The sequence below is a fragment of the Polistes fuscatus genome, unplaced genomic scaffold (assembly GCF_010416935.1).
Source record: "Polistes fuscatus isolate 324 unplaced genomic scaffold, CU_Pfus_HIC Scaffold23, whole genome shotgun sequence".
NCBI lineage: Eukaryota > Metazoa > Arthropoda > Insecta > Hymenoptera > Vespidae > Polistes > Polistes fuscatus.
In genome coordinates this window covers 1965338-1983273 of record NW_025113100.1, presented here as the reverse complement: position 1 = coordinate 1983273, position 17936 = coordinate 1965338, and the positions used below count along the sequence as shown (strand labels likewise).

Sequence of the window (17936 nt, the reverse complement as noted above, 5' to 3'; positions counted from 1 at the left end):
GTTTTTGCTTTTCCTTACTCTTTGTCGGATTGACCATGCAACTCGGTCACGTTCAACAATAGTAACAAATAACGAAAATAAAAAAGAGTCGCGTATTAAGAATCAAAGACCGAAACAGCGAAGCGTGAATGTTAACGAAGCAGAAGTCCAGATTCCGTGTTGAATGTCTCCGCACACAGTCCGATGGGATTCCGTGAATTCGAATTGGAACAGGTTGTGCCTTTGGTCTGGTAAAAATTCGAATATCCTCGACGATCTTCGTAAATAGAATCCATTGATTTTTTTGTCAGGGTCGAAACGCGATACGACGTCGAAGAGTAGAGAAAAAGAGAAAAAGAGAAAAATATCCTTCGAATCGACTCGACGGTTTTACAATTTATAGCAAAGTAGAAATGCAAAACACGTGCGCTTAATGCACGCTCCACATTAAATCCGGATTTTTAAATGCGCGCATATATAATATACATTTTTTATGACATATCTATATCTAGATACGTGTAAATATATACATGTTGTGTGCATGCGTAATGCCAGCAATCGTGTAAAAGCATATCTATCGTATGCAAATTTGGAGAAACGCATACCTAAATTAAAATAAATATAGATGTAACATAATAAAGCCATATACAAATGTTTTATACAATATCTACGTATAGATATTCGTAGGGAAAGAATCTGACTCACCTAAAATGCCAAGGCGAAAATTGATGGTGACGAAAACGACGTTTCCGTAAGCAGCTAGGATGGTGCCATCGTATGGATTACCGCTGTTCCATTTGTAACTTTCGCCGTGTATAAACACCATCACGGGATATTTCTTTAAATTCCTCTGTCCTGGGAAAATAAAAAGGAAAAGAAACGTTGAATTTTTCTCGTCGGAGATGATATTTTAATGAAAATAAAAAGATTCGTTAATTAATAGAAAAATGTCTGACGAGGCGACGACAGTCTTAACAACGATGTATCGCGATTCGGGTCAAAACTAGAAATAGCGTTGTTAAATATTTGACGAATTATACGAATATGGTTGACGTATATAATATACCTGGCGCATATGTGCGTGCCATTACGATAGGTCGTGTCGTTTTTTACGAGTTACTTTGATTTACGTCAGACGAAAAATTATCACCGTAGTTTGGCTGTGGTACCGGGAGCACGTTGGTTCGGGTCAGTTAGAAAATTTATATCCATATCGGTCGGCTCGCAAACTATTCAGAGTTTTCGATATTAGAGTAACTATAAATTCTTCCAATCCCGTCCGGAGTACGACAAAGTTTTCTTTTTGGAATACGATCTGCAAATTAGAACGCCGTGGACTTTGGCTGTTTAATTTATCGTTGAATCCGTTTCATTCGATCGCATTTTCTAGTTTGTCAGGGGAGATCAACGATGTAAAACGGCTGTTCCAGCGAACTTTTAATCGGTAACGACGAACTATAATCGAATGACTCTTAGAATCGTTTAAATTTCTTGTATTTTTTGCATTTGATCGCGAAGAGCTTTAACGCGACGTCGTCAAATTTGACCAAATTGCGTTCGACCAGATTTTCTATATAAAAATATAATATGAAAACCAATAGCAATATTGTAAGAAATATTTAATGACAAAACTCGATGAACGCATTCGAATAACGATCGCTAAACGAATTCACGTGAAATGGATTTTAAATGGATTTGTAATGAATTTAAAATGAATTTAAAATGAATTTAAACGCGTGCGTATCGATTCGCGCACGCATTCGTCCCTACGCGTATGAATTGTAGTGGGTCAAAATGAATCGTAGAACGTAGTCTTCTTTATTTTTGTCTTCTTCCCTTGAAAGCAAGAAGATACAGGATAGACGCGAACAAATGTTTCGAGCGTTTTACCGTCGTGAGAACATTGCGACTGTCACTCGTGATATGTTGGAGCGAGCGCGCATGGAAATTGAATGTCGCATCGATGTTAACCGAGTCGACGAATGAGACACACGTCGGAATCCACTGAGAATGCTGTACATTGAGGTATTTCGATATTATAAAATTACTTACTCCTGGAGAGTGCGTTATTTCAAGCCACGAAATATTACGAAATTTTAATATCTTTTCGGAAAGAGCAAAAGCACGTACGAATATTATTTCTCTCTTCCTAGTTCCTAGTCTTATCTCCTACGATATTTTTCTGTCAACAATTTGAAACGCGCGCGAGCTTATGCTCTCTTTTTCATATAGAAATCATTTGGAATATAGTACTTTTAACGAATGATATATCGTACGTTTGATATACGTCTATGAAATATTTGTTAAATAGACAGAGCGCAATCTCGATCTAATCCATTTGATGAAAAATGACAAAGCGAGAGAAATCGTTGGCTTTGCTACTTTACTTTTCTCGTGTACACGCATTAACTGTGTCAATTGGAAAAGATACTCTGGATCACCGTGTGATCGCTTAATCACGGGTTTCATTTGAACAAATATATCGAAAAGTAGAAACAAACGGAAAAAGGAAGAGAAAGGATATGGTAGGAGGAGAGATCTAAAAACTCATTTACTCGCGAAGCTTATCCCGAAGGTTTAATTTACGGTTTCAATTATCAGCGACGGCAGCCATCGAGCGTGTACCACCATATTCCTATTTGGGATTGAACCACGAAAAGGGAAAGTTCTCTCACCGTTTGTAGAGGAAAATTCTACGCCCTTCTTTCGCCTCTAAAATCAAATCACGGAGGGTGAGAGAGTATAACGAATCGAACGTGAGCCGATATCGATGACCTCTTGACTTTACTCTTCTTATCTCTTTTTTTTTAATATTTTATTTTTCATCAAAATAATCTCTCTTTCCGAGATTCGTGCATTCGCGTGTGCACGCGTGTGCGCGAAAATAGCATAGTAGGAGATTTCAAATTGAAATGGCAAAGAAAGAAATCGCGTTTCATTGATATATCATTTGATTGAAATGTTTTCTCTTCTTCGATTTTACCAGATCACGAAGGAAAATAAAATGTGTCAATGTTTTTGTTATTATGATATTTTGCGAATATGAAAAACGTCGCGAACTAAATTGCAAATCTTTTTTCTCCAATTTATTTTCGAGATTTAAAAAAATTAATTAATAAAGCGAATACAAGCGCCGTCGCTTTATTCGACTAAGCCATCGTTCGATCCATCAATTGATCGATCAATCGATTCATCGAAAGTACTCGTAAAACATTCCTTTTTATATTGCCCGCAAAATTGAGAACCCGTTACGCTGATGTCGCATCAATTTAGTTAGATCGCCAATAGAAACGAAAAGGGGGAGAAAAGAAAAATTCTTCTTCGAGAATTGCAACGAGAGGCAAGTAGTAATAAGAAGAAAAAAGAGCAAGAATGAACGTTAACAAATCTTATTCTATGGTAAACGTTAGATGATATATAAAATGAAAAATAATTTAAAGACTACGATATGAGATGTAAGAAATTTAAAAAGTTCATTTTAAAAATGGAAAAGATAGATGGTGAAACAGGAGAGAGGGAGGGAGGGAGGGTGGTAGATGGTATCTAGGGCAAGAAGGACATAGACCTTTACGGACGACCAATCGAGAAATTTGCATGAAAATTGAAAGGCAAATCGGTGCGTTCTGCATAAAATTGATGTATCGAGAATCATGGCCGTAGGTAGGTATTTTCATGTCGTGCTGGTCGCAGACTGTTTTCTGGAGTAGGAAACCGATAGTATAAATCACTCGACGACAACCTAATCTGTATCCCTAATAAATGGAAGAAAGCGTGGTTTTCTTTTTTTCTTGCTTCCTCAGTTTTTCCGATCGGTTTTCGAACAAATGATAAATAATGCGGAATATGCATCTAAAAAGATCAAGTGAAATAAAATCGAATAAATGAACGTAATAAAATAAGAGACAAAGTACGGAATATTTTTATATATTATAGACGAAGCAAATATATTGGTAGACACGTCAAATATTTTCATAATTATTTTTGCAAATTCAAATAAGTATAATGATAAATTGAATTGTGGAAAAGTTCAAATATTATAGTTCAAATATTATAGTTCCATTCGTTTAAAAACGAATATCAGGATGGAAAGACGTAAAACGGAAAGAAAAAACGTTGCTTGGCTATTTTCCAAGTATTTGACACATTGTTGAACGTGCCAAACGTTTTTAATACGATTCCTCTTCCTCGAAGGAGAATAATCTCTTAAAAGGAAGTTCCAAATTTGATCAGGGTGCTGCTATCTTTGGAACATCGTCCGAAATTTTATGCCGAGAGTGTTTTCAAAGCTACGATTTAGATGGCGTTAGGTGTATCGTTTTACTACTTTTATTTCAAACAACTTACCCCTAATTTTCAACCCCTAACGAAAGTTTAATGTGTTTCTGTATATACCTATTGTTAATATTACAAATGTTACATTTATCGATCAAGAAACTAATTCATTTAATCTCCTATCCTAATACATATAACAATATAACATTATTTTATACTAGAATGATAATTATTATATCAACTATAGAGAGAAAAAGAAATCTATCATTCTGATGGAGAATACGAATAAAATAGAAGAAGATTCCTGTAGAAAAAAGTTTCGATTTTCGATAATTTGCTATAAACGATTTTTTTCGCATAGATGTACGCATTCTTTGGAATTTATATTCGATTCGATCGTATCAGATTTCGTACGTTCGTAATTTCGTATAATTGCAATATATTGTAATTTGTACATTTTTAGATATTGCTTTCGGTAAAATTTATTGGCTCAGTAGCGCACCAAGCCCTGTCGAATTTGATGAACCTGCCATGAAGGCACGTAATATTAACGGAAAACAAGAAAGAAAAAAAAAGATAAAAAAACATAAAAAAAAATCGGCCGAAAGCATAGGTGGAGAACGACACGTCCTCGTGAATTCTCTCAGTTTTATCAATTCGACGTGATACTTTTTCAATTTCCACTCGAGTTTTGTACTCGACCGAAACTGTTTTGTCTCTCTCTCCCTGTCTCTCCTTTTTGTTTTTTTGTTTTTTTTTATTTCTTTCTTCTTTATCCATTTTTTCTTTTTTTGATCACGATCGAACGTATGACGTCGTCGACGATTTATTAGCCGTTCGCAATGAATTTTCGCGTTCGCGTTTAAACGAATGAAAAAGTCGTAAATTTTCGTTTTAAGTTCTAATACTCACTGAGTAAAATCCTTTCGAATGAACTGTAAGCGTCGGATTAATTATCTTTGTGACGTTTCGAAGATATGTTTTACAATACCGATAAGTACCTATTATGTTTCGAAAATTATAACTGCGCGAGTTTTCGTATTATAGCCTTGTTAAAAGATATTATAAAACTTGACTCTGCGCGGATTAGCATCATTATTACGGGATAAAGTTCGAAGAGATTGGAAAACGAGCAAATGGAGTAGCAGGTATTATTGTAAAATAAACAGGAGCATTGTTTTTTAAAGCACAAACGCACTTCTCTTTCTCTCAATTATGTTTGCGAGAGTCATATACGCCAAGGAAACGTCGCGTTCCGCTTTTATATATCAAAATATTTAGACGAAAGCAATTGTAATGGCATCGGGGCGAGATATCGATTAGGTTCGTCGGCAAATATCGCGAGCGCGATTTGCTTCCTCTTGCCGTTCGGTGGCCATTTTTCCGAGAGATCGTGACCCGACGACGCGGCGACGACGACGCGAAGGTTCGAACGAGCAAAGTGCGAAGTCGTGTCGTCCGCTTTTTACGAGCCAGCCGTGCCGGGGAAATCGAGAACGCGGTGGTGATGGGGGTGGCGATGGGGGTGGCGATGGGGGTGGTGCTGCTGGGGAACGTCAGCGATGCCGACAAAATGGCGAAGCGGTGATACGGTGCAACGGTGCAACGGTGCAACGCCATTTCGCAGTCACCATCCGTATTTCGCATTCCTGCTTCGAGCGATTTGCACCGTTTCTGCCTCGCAAACTCGCGGACTCGCTTGCACACCCTTATTCTCACTCTAGACGACAACCCCTACAATTTTTTGTCCTCTTTTCCAACGTCTTCGTCGTTCTCGAGCATTCCGTTTCTTACGTTTCCAACGAAATACACTCTCTTTCCGTTTCTAGTCCGACGATATTGGATGGAATATAAAGAACAAATTCAAAACACTTTAGCAACATGATTCTTTCGAATAATTCTGCAAACAAGTAAATCTACCCTCAAATTAATCATTATTTTTTAAACATATTACCAATGTAAATTAATACGAGTTACGCAAGAGCACTGACGAATTTTAATTGTTCTTCTCTCCGACTCTGTTCGTACTTATAGAAGATTAGTCGTCTCACGTACTACTGGTATGTATGCCAGACGTAAAACCATTTCGGTACGTTAAACGAGAAGATAGATTTGATATTTCTGCTCGAGAATTATGCTTCTTCAAACTTACCAAACGCTTTTCGTGCGAGAAATAATGTTTCGATTTTATTCATTTTTCGATATTTTTTAATCGCTATAAATATTACTTCGCGCAAAATATTTTTCAAATTTCTGTCTACTGCAAAGAATTTCGCAAAGTGGTAGTTAATGAAATAACCGAATGCAAAGAGGGGAGAAAATAATTTCGTATTCTCTTTTGTGATATAGCAGAGGCTCGTATTTTCATATAAAAAGTGATGGGTAGATTTTCTTAACTTAAAATCGTTACACAGTACCACCGCGTATTTTCATTTTTTCTTTGCGAACAAAGTAAGCAAGCTTCAGAAAAATCTTATCCTTTTCTTATCATCCGACAGCCATCTATCTCTCTCTTTTCTTTCCTTCGTCGAAAACCGGTTCGAAAAGAAAAGTACGGACTGAGAAAGCTGTATAAGAGTTGCCGGAAAAAGCGAAGCAAATTCGAACGAATTGAAACGGTCACGATACGGTCTTTTTTCTTCCTCCTTTGTGCCAGTGGTTCTTCTCTTATATTGTAGTAATATTTTCTAAGAATTTTACATTTTATTTTCCTCCTCTTTGTCAATACGCATAATTAAAAATAGAAAATAGAATTTGACAGAACTACTGCATCGTACAATAACGTATTCTCTTTCAAATTTATAATCAGCTAGAGAAGAATAGCTTTTCTTCGATTCTCGAGTCAAAACATATATCCTTAAAGCACAATAGGATGCACTTTTCGTTAGAAAAAAATGTATGCTGTTTATATCATAACGGTAACAAGAGGATACAATTTTATCCATATATGCTAGTGCATTATATCGAAATATTTGATTCTCTCTTCTTTCATTGTCTCTCGTTCATTTGATTTTGATTTATTTTTATTCCGTACTTTTCTTTCTCCTTCTTCCTTTAGCTTCTATCCGAAAGCTTTTGATCTTTGGTACAAATCATTATTACACGAGCATTGTTGCATTCTCTGTATAAAGGAAACTTTGCGAATGATCAGTCGTCGTGTACGTTTGCGTGGTCGGTAAGAGTTCTCTTTTCTCGAGATACGCGTGTTTCGCGAATTAATATCGGTACCTTGAGTATCTGAGATTAAAACAAAACGATCTAGATTAAAATACTCCCACGAGGATTCGTCGGAACACGGTATGGAAAATATCTTCTACGAGAATTGGACATTCTCTCTCTTTCCATTGGACGAATAGCTTCCGATCTCGAAAACGATTCGATCGAAGGGATATCTCGATAGGGGGTGGTGGGGAGACCGGACAAAGGGAAGAGGGACGAAAAGGCCTTTTCCGTTTAGCATAACTCCCCTTCTACTTCCGGGCTTTTGTAGGAAGGACGCGGAAGACCGTGAGAGATCCGAATGCTCGATAGGAATGGTCGTCGATGTTGATACACGCTTTGGCAAAGCCTTCCATTATCGTCGACGACGCCATTGAATCCTAGCTACACGTATTCCGATGTATACGCAGCTCGTCTCGAGAAGATAAGATGACGACGTCGTCGATGGAATGATGACCTCGAGCCACTCCGTAAACCGCTTGACCGATCTTCAACCGTTTATCGATCTTTAATCAACCGGACTATCCAATTTCTACGCGACAAATTTCCATTGGATCGTTCAAATTTATTTCGATAAGCAAATTCATAGACGAGTCGCGTCATAAGGATAATCTGCGCGTAGATGGAGGAGAACCCCGGGGACCTGTGTTTTCAATAGGTTTTTCTTAAGAGTAACCATACTCGCTTATTTGGCAAGCCAATAAATTCAATTTTTTGTCAGAAGGACGATATATGAAAAATGCATGCCGTAATTGTTTATTGATCGCGATAAATAATGAAAATGACACGATATGTTCGGTCTCTCTATATTTCGATATCTGTCTCTCTCAATCTTTCAATGCAGCCATGTTGTCTCGCTTCATATTCAAAAATACGGTACCAGATCTCCGATATTTCCCTTTTCACATTTTCTCCTTGGTAATATATAAGGCAAGACCGCATTCTCCCTGCAGACGCACTCCTTTTCTTCTCGTGATTTATATCCTGCACTTCTTTCTCTCGGCACACAAGCCTAAACGCGATCGACCAGTGAATTATAAAAGGAGGAGCACAATGAATGATTCTACCATCTACTACTAAAACTCGTTTAATGTCCTTCGAAGGGAGTTTCTTATTTAATGCATTTTTCCCTCTTCCATTTGTTTGCTCGTTTTATTTAAACAACAAATATATTTCACAAGTGTATTAACGGGTATTAAAAAAGAATTAAGAAATAGATAAAAGTAGCAACAGCAGCAGCAGCAGCAATCTCGACCAAGAAATTAGAGTCATCGAGTTCACTTTTCCTCCCTTTTTGAGTTTATAAATGATCTTCGAAGTAACTCTTGAAAGTGGCTTCACCGTTCTCGAGATACTCCTAACCTCGACGTTCCAGCCAGCTCCTTCTTCTCCTTACCTCCCTCTCGAGAATGAAAGTCTTTTATGAAAGAATATTGCTACTCGCTCCACGAACGAACGTAACTCTGCGTCGAACGTTTCCCTTTACGAGTCAGACGAGGTTAGAACAATATCACAGGAATATTCATGTAGAAAGATGGTCGAAGGGTAGTCGAAGGGTGCTCGAAGGGTGGCCGAAAGGTGGTTTAAGGCTACCCGAAGCCAAAGATACGTCAAAGCAAAACCTTTGGTCCCTCTGGAGTATCCCCTTTCCTAGTTTATATCGAGGATAATAACATTAGACATTAATTTGACAAATAAGTCCCTCGAATACACTCGAGATTTCTAATACACTATATCTAGAAATATATCGAAAGTCTCTATATTATTTAAATGCAAAAATGCTTATACCCGATTTTAGTATGTTAGATATTCCGAGTATTTTGAATCCCTTGAAAATAACGATAATCAATTGAGAAACGTGCTACTTTATTTGATCGATAGCTTTTCGTTTAATCAATTAATTAACAGCAATATCGTATAACCGAGTATTGAAAAATCAAATTATTGAAACCTGTGTACAAAAGATCAATCGGGTAAATTGGATTAATCAGGACACGATAAAAAAAAAGAAAATACAGTGCAACGAGAGTTGTATAAACTTGATTATGACAAGGATAATAATGAAGTAATAAAAATTATAGTCGCGTGTAATGGGAGAAGAGAAAAAATAAAATCCTTGGAAATAATTTCGGTAATTTTCATGACAATTTCGGACGGTTGCTTTTCATGATATAAGAAAAGGCAATGAGAGAGAGAGAAAGAGAAAAAGAGTCGCGTTAGCCTGATTCTCGAAGGAATCTCGAGTTGAAACAGGAGTTGTCGGTAAATATATGGTTGGACGCACTCTCCAACGACGGTAGTAGGTACTTAACCAGCATGCCGGCACGAATAGTCACTGTAACTTCCTTTTTGATGTCTTCATTTTACGAAGGTATTCTTACCTCTGCGTAATTTTTTAGAACAAATGTGTAATCCGGATCGAATAGATTCTCTCCCTTTTTTTGCTTTATTTTCAAATGTCGTAGCAATTTCATAAGAAATTTTCATTTGTTGCATCGTAGAAAAGAAACTAATGACTCATCAATTGAATTTTCCTTGCATAAATAATCAGTTGGTCCTAGTAAGCATAGACAAAGTGCATATTACTGGCTTAATCTACAAAATTCATAGCTCGACTTACTTTTTTCGTTCTCAGATCTAAAAGAGTAGAATAAATCGTTAACGAGGTTTGAAATCGCTCTATCGCGGATCTAAATAATTGTCAGGAATAATTTATTAAACGAACGAATAACGTACTCGATTGGGTCGTTCGTCACGCACGATCGATCAGACTAGGCATTGTCCTTTGTGAATAAATCGTCGCGTAATTCCTCGTATGAAAATTCATTTTGAACGAAATCGCGCGATAGTTATCAATGAATGTCTATTATTATTAATTACGAACAAATTTCGTGCCATTGATCCTTCTCTCAATATTCGTTAGATCAATTCTTCGTTATGCCTGATCTTTCGGATCTCTCGCAAGAGTTTGCGCTAAAAAATTACAATAAAATTTGCGAAAAAAAATAATGGAATTAAAGGGAGGAAGAAAAGTTGAGATGCCAAGTTAAACTAGAGATTTAGAAAACCTTGCAAAACTGTCGTTTCGATTTTCTTGCCAAAATTCGCGCTTGGAAGATAAAAAGAAAAATGCATATCCTAGGATGTAAATGGGGACGCGAAAAAGGTAAAATTTGTATAAACATTCGAACGACATGGCAAGGTAGTAATAGGTTATTCGTTTGGCTTCGTGCAACTGCCGATCCGATCGTGGGCACGGAAAAATGACGGAGAAGTTAAAAAAAAGCGTTTACGGCGAGGGAGTTTAGGGTAGGGGGTACGAAGGGGTTGGCACGTTGGACGTTATTAAATATAATTACGTTCTTATCGTAGCCGTTTAAATGCATGAGACGGACTCGCCGGCTAAACCGCACGGACGACCATGAGAAGCGCCGTTTTCTACGTTCTACTCGCTTCGTGTCCGAGCGTATTTACGCGAGCCGCGATAAGCGCACTCTGTCCCTTTTTTAAAGGAACGGCTTAAAAGCTTGGGCTAGAGAAAAAGGCTCTTCCAAGAGGAAACGAACTCGTGCGTGCGCCTTTATGACTTTCCCTCTCTTTTTCTCTAATAGCGCTACCTGTCTCCCTCTTCTTACTCTTTCGTAATTTCTTCCCTTCTTTTTCATACCTTTTCTTTTCCTTTTCTTTTCCTCTTTCCTTCTTCTCTGTTTCTTTATCTTTAAAGAGGCAGTCTATTTGGCAAAAGCCGAAGAAAAAAGCGGGCGTTTTTGTCGAATTTTATGAAAGGTTTCAAAAGGATTGGATCAAAATTGTTTTGTCGTTGAGAAACGAGTTTATTATTTGGACCAATTTAAAGACTATAAATCAAATTAGTATATTATCGATGGGTATTAATAAAGAATGAATAAAAGAATAAAAGAAGGGGGGGGGATTCGAGGTGAATAATTTTTGCCCTTAAGGTCGTTCTCGTTGCATGCTCGGTGCTTGGCTCATCGAGTTCAGGTGATTAAGTGGTCGTTAAGGTAATAGTAAGACGTCGATGACAGCGTGTACCGTTCGTTACGAAGCATGGAGACGCGACGGCGCCACCGAGAGCTCTCCTGGCTAACGACCCTTACGATCTCCACCGACTAAAGTTTTTCCAATAGCATCGTTTTATCTATACAGGGATATACCCTTAGAAAAGTAGTCGGACCCATCCTTCTTCTTCCCTAATGTAATCGATAGTCTTTAACGATTACGCATCTCCGATTAAAATTTATTTCTATTGTATGTATATGGTGGATGCATTGCAAAAAGTATAACTAAATAAATATGAAGAGCAGTTTTGTATGGGCTCGCTTATCGTCCGATTGGCGACGCTGGAAGAACAATAAAACGAAATTCGAAGGGCAGCGCGCGGTGCCTATGGATTCGAGAAACAACGAGCATAAAATTCAAATTTGTGAATGATCGCGTGGCTGATCGGGAAAACGGAAAACCGATTATATTTTCGTGGTAGCCCCCATCGAAACGTAGATACGTAGGTGAAATACCGATTTGTAGGATAAATGGTCTCGCGATCATGGCAAAAGGCTAACGGGTGGTTTACATATATCATGTAAAGTATGGCCAAAAGCCCTACCATAGGCCGTTTTGTTTTGGATGACCATTTATCCTGTAGCTCGATGGGTAACAATAAAAATCTCTAAAGAAGGATCACAATTGTTCCAACTATTTCAACGATTGTTAGCGAAATAAAGCGGCTCGTGGTCCAAAATTTCGAGTATATACATACGCATATATGCACGCCGTTCTTGTTTCATACAGTTGCGAGTCTTTGTTCCGCAAAGATTTTCCTCGAATAATTCATACGAACAATTATCTTTCTCGCTATGATAATTATTTATGACTCTGCAGCTTGCGGAGGATAAATATTAAGTTAGCGGTAATATGTTTATATTTAATAAATTAGTTATTACATTATAATTCATCGCGTAATGAATAAAAAAGCTTTTTTCCTTCGTTCGCAAAGGTAAAAGATAATTAATTAATGAGCTTGCAAATTAACTATTTGATGCATACTCGATAAATAAATTCATTTCTTTGTAAATATAAATATGGAAAAATAATGAATTAAGCAATCATAGCGATCGATAAATCCACGACCATGATGATAATTATAAATTATTATTAACCGATCGAACGTTTTTTTAATCCCTCATTATTAGATTTGACGAACGTAACCAACCAGCGCAGCATCGACTATTTTCCGTCTTCGATTAATCAATCGCGGTTGATTTTCATTTTTGCAAAGGCTAAATTCTGACGAGCATTCGAGCGAATAGGGGAAGTTACGAAGGTTCGTAACGCGAAACGATAATCGATTCAACGCGTCGCTTCGTATTCGTAACGCTTGAGCAATTATTATTAATGCGGTGAACCGCAACGATTCGTCGTTTTCTCCTCTCCTCTCCTCTCCTCTCTATCTCTTTACGTTTCGAACGTTGCTCTCGCTTAGAACAACGAAATATAAATGAGTAATCAAGATAATTTCGCAAGGAAGAAGAAAAAACATCTGTAATTATCGTTGATAACGAACGGAAATTCATGCGGTTATAATAGTCGTAGTACCACTCCTATAAACGGTACAAATCTCGTCTGCAGTGTCTTTTGTCCTACTATCTTTATTTACCTAATATTAGGACAACCTAATATTACTATCTTTGCCAATCTTCCTGATGGCTAGCACCATCTATAAGGAAATTCCGATTTCGTACTTTTACACCTGATAAAAATATGAATGAAAATGAAAATGATATGTCATACGTTATTATTATGCATACATTTAGTATGCACATTCGTATATTATATCATGCTTAAAGAATTTTATCGAACATAAAATATACAATTGTTTGAGCATAAATTAAAGCATAGAAATATTCTATTTATTCGTGACAATTAATATGCATCGAAATGAATTCGTTAATTGACAAAGATTTAATTAATTTTCGATATGGTTCCTCTTTTTCCACGGCATCAATTATGGCATCAATTATCATGAGAAAGCATTATTAACTATCAAATTAAATACTCGCGTTTGGTTGAAATACCAAAGAGCAGGGTTCGTGATCGAGGTTGGTGATCGAGGTTGGTGATCTAGGGTGGTGATTCAGGTTGGTGATCCATGATGGTATGGAATCGTAGACAAACTATCGTCGTCCCTCGATCGAAACTCGATCGTCTGTGGCCGACTTAATGGCTCGGAACAAAACCAACTCACGGACAGCTGGATCGTCGCGTTGCAACGATGAATGTCTCGATCGTTTTCGAACTTTATACTTTTTAACCATTCGCCACTTTATTTATGAACCCCATAGAACAATGGCTAGAGCAGTAATAGTTTTACTTAAATGTTTTCTCTCTGTTTTGTAAATGCAGTTAATTATAACAAACAAGCTTTAATCAACAGGATAAAGCTTCCCATTCGAGCCGTCATTATTATTATTATTATTATTATTATTATCATTTGAAATGATTTCACATGAATAAAAATCCTGATAGAAACGTTGGACCACTGTCCTCCGTGCAAACTAATGTGCATGAATTAAATGGAATTCATTAAATTTTCGAAATAATCGGTCGTTCTAACAATTGGTATTTCACGAATACTAATAATACGCACGAACGAATTAACACGATTATCGGATTTACAATCTCATCGAAAATGTCGAAAAATAATTTTCGTTCTAGCGAGAATGTCTGTTCCTTTAAACAGTCTCTACGCGATATCGAAGGAAATCCTCGAGTTACGTCCATTCGCAGAATTTCGTGTTTACCCGGCTGGTTTTGATGAAACGTTTATTATATACACGCATATGCGCGTAGCAAGGTTTTCATCCTTTCCGCGAGTAAATTGCAGTTTCTCGCGTTGTAGGAAAATGAAGTTACAAGACGGTACGTAACACGGGTAAACGTGACTCCCCGTAAGCTCGCAGTTCGCAGTGGTTTATCTTTTGTCGAGGTACCGTGTGCGCGAAACAGAGAGAGAAAGAGAGTCCTTTTTTTTGTTGCGTGCTTTTTTACGCGTTTAAATAAATTTGCGAGTTACTTTTCGGTAAGGGAAAAGTCATTCCGACGTAAAATTTCTTTTCCCTTTGCTCGTTTCAAAGGGGCTTTATTCCGCCACGAGCGTTCAATAACATTGTAAATTCATTTGCTTACAATTTTCCTTGGAACACAATTTTTACGAAGTAAATTTTTAAAATATAATGAGAACGCAGTGCTAAGGTATAAGCTTATTTTTTCTCGGCTGAAATGAAACGCGCGAAAAGATGCTACGTTATTGATTAGGAGGAATTTTGAAATGGCGTTTAAATCGTACCTCGATAAAGACCAATAAAGTTGCGAAGATTTGAGAAAATTGGTATCGAGGAAGTAATAGTGGGAAATGGTACGCGTAATTCGGACGTCCGAACGGTACTTAATGGTAAAATTAGGGGTGGAAACGAGATTTGACGTATGCATCATAGTACTACTCGAGTGGCAAGTCCCTGCCCTGTCTCGCGTCGTCCGAATAATTTCATTCGCCATTAAATATGAAAACGCGATTACCACCGTGGACGAAGAAAGGACAAGCGAGAGTGGGCTCGAAGGGTTAGGTGGAGAGGACTAGGACACCAGAGCTACCGTCATTTAACTCGATTCTTCTCTTTTCGGTCTGCCAACGGCGTTTCTACCATGCATATTTCATCCGACTAAGGTAGGAAGGAAAGTAAAAGAGGTAGACGACAAATATTTATTTTGTCGCATGAAAATAAACCGTTACGATTTAATCGATAAAACACACGGATCTTTCGCTCTCATCATTTTTTCCTAAACGCGTCAAAAGAAATATAACTTGAAAAAAATCTTTCAATTCGCAACACCGATCGACACTTTTCCCGATAAAATGTTTTTCCGGCCCCTTTATTTTCTTCTTTTTTATACTTTTTGCGTGTGCGCGTATTTTGATACTTTTGTCAAATGGAAGAACCGAGAATACAAACATTTGATCAAATCGCTAATCCTAGTTGACCCTTCGACAGAATAACGAAGCTTTAGTCATAGCGGGCTCGTCCATTGGTTATTTCAAATATTTCTCTCGAATATAGATTTGATTCAAAGAAATAGAACGATTTAGACAGAAGAGTGTCGTGCAGTATCTATTGGGGTTTTCAACGAAATCGCATTTGTTATTCTTGTTTTTTAAGATGAAAAACGATCGGAGTATAGGTCGAGTGACCGAGCAAACGTATAGGTGAATTTATTTTTCGAGTTAACGCGGACAGTAAATCGACGCAAATCGACGCAAATCGATCGGAAAAGAGCGACGGTCCGTCAAAGCGTATATTTGTTATCGCATGGGGTGATAATGTCAGTAGTATCTGCTAGTACGTATGTGCATGGGATCGCTCGTCTATCGATATATTGTATATCAGAATATCAATTCCTGTAAACAGTAAATGGAGAATTCAGGGGAAAGTGCTTCTCTGTGGGTGGAACGCTATTACCGGATATGCGATTACATAAAGGGCCAGATAAAGTTATTCGTTCGATAAATAGTCTACTATATCCCTCTTTAGACCGGTTATGAACGTCCTATCGACTTTTCGTTAGCAGTCGGTCGATTTATCATCGCGATCATCCCCTCCCTGCAGCCACCCTCTCGCCACCCTCTCGCCACCCTCTCTCGTCATCGATGAAAACGAGCAGTCGATATGATGGCGGTGTAGTCGTATAGAGTTGCGTCTAGTGCCACTCGACGTACCCTTGTCGAGTGATACTCGACTCGACATGATTTTTATGAAACGGATAATGTCGGATTAGAGGGCTTAAAGTCTCCTATCTTCGAGTGGTCCAGAAATCTCGCGTCTTCGACTTCCAACTATGTAGAAGCTAGCTAGAGACTTGCCTCTGGTACGAAAGGGACGCGCGGAATGAGAGACGCCGAGAGTCGGAAGGGGGGAACAGACGGGTGGAAAGGGGTTGGTTGGAAAGCCCAGTGGAGGGGCTCGGAGAACGGTCTGGGAGGGCTTAATGGCTCGTCATATATTTTCCAGCAATAAGCGGCCGACTCTTATCTGCGCTTGATGTACGACCGCGAAGGGCTTCGTGTTCTGCTCACTTGCAGGACGGCTTAGACTTTCCGAACGGCGAACAATATAAAGCGACTTGGCACGCGATTACTCGATTCTTCCGCCTTACCAATGGCAACGGCAGCAGCAGCACCACCACCACCACCACCAGAAGCGCATCGTTTTCTCTTGAAAGAGAAGAAAGAGAAGGAGAGGAAGCAGCTTCCGGGATTCAGCCCCCGCCTAACCATATAACTTCCAATTCTTACGATCTTATTTTTACTCCGAACTATCTTTGAACTTCGTCGATCGTCGACTCTACACACCGCTTATCTAACCATTTCTAAATCCTCTAGAGATTTGACACGCTTGAAACATAGACGCCGTTCGCGTTCAAACAACGTTTATTTATCGTCCAATAAATAACATCTAAAGATGTGATTGTAAATTAAAAATACTAAACAGGTATACCACTACGGTGTACGGTATTAACCTTTTACAGAGATGATACGTATCAAATTGAGATATTCACGGTCGAGTTATTTTTCCGCGCTACCTCTTTCATTAATACGTTTACAATATCTTTCGAAATATTATCTTTTATTTAATATGTAAAAATTTCTTTGCGTTTAAACTTCAAAGGTTCTATTTTTATCCTGAAATAAATTGGATGAGCATCAGCGGGAGATTAGAAACCGCAAAGGGTTTAGAAAAAAACATAAACGCTAAAATAAAATAAAAAGTAATTGCGATACGCAATGAAATATACTCGTATTTACGTATCTATGGGAAATACGATTTGACATAATTAAAATACAGGAACGATAAATGAATGCAATATTTCTCGAAACGTATTGTAAAATTTATAGCACGATAAGCCATGTAATGTTTTATCTTTACGAACGTTTGTATAACAAACTTGTCTTTTGTTGTTTTTCTTTTTTTAGGTCTTTTATAGTTGCGACAAAAGTCGCATGTGCGTCGGAAAGAACCGACATCGATCTTTGTATCGCGGTAATCTCCGCTTGTAGATGGAGGTGCGAGCGCGAAGAAGCGGGTATTACAACGGTATACTTCTGTATCTCGGGTTAAAACCGTGGGAACGATATATGAGACAGGCTATAGTTCGCGGAGTCTACAACTTGGACGAGTTTCCGACCTTAGCAGCGATCTCCGAATCTGTCGCGAGTACTTAAATGGATATTTCGAGAATTCTTACTCTTTCTTCTTATCCTTTCAAGAGTCTAGTGAATTTCCTCAGAAATACAATTTACCGTTTGTATTTTTATGTTATATATAGAATTACGAATGCACTAGTGTTTTACTTTGACGTCTCTTTTAAAATAGTCAACGTATAATAATAATAATAAT

General features: G+C 37.9%; 1 protein-coding gene across 1 annotated transcript in view; it reads right to left on the bottom strand.

Moving 5' to 3' along the window:
* LOC122518144 overlaps window positions 1-17936 on the bottom strand; it is a 55626-nt gene that overhangs the window by 15864 nt on the left and 21826 nt on the right. The window contains exon 3 of the mRNA XM_043636883.1: window positions 685-834. Within this exon, the coding sequence (XP_043492818.1) occupies window positions 685-834 (150 nt within the window). The remainder of the gene's footprint in view (window positions 1-684; window positions 835-17936) is intronic.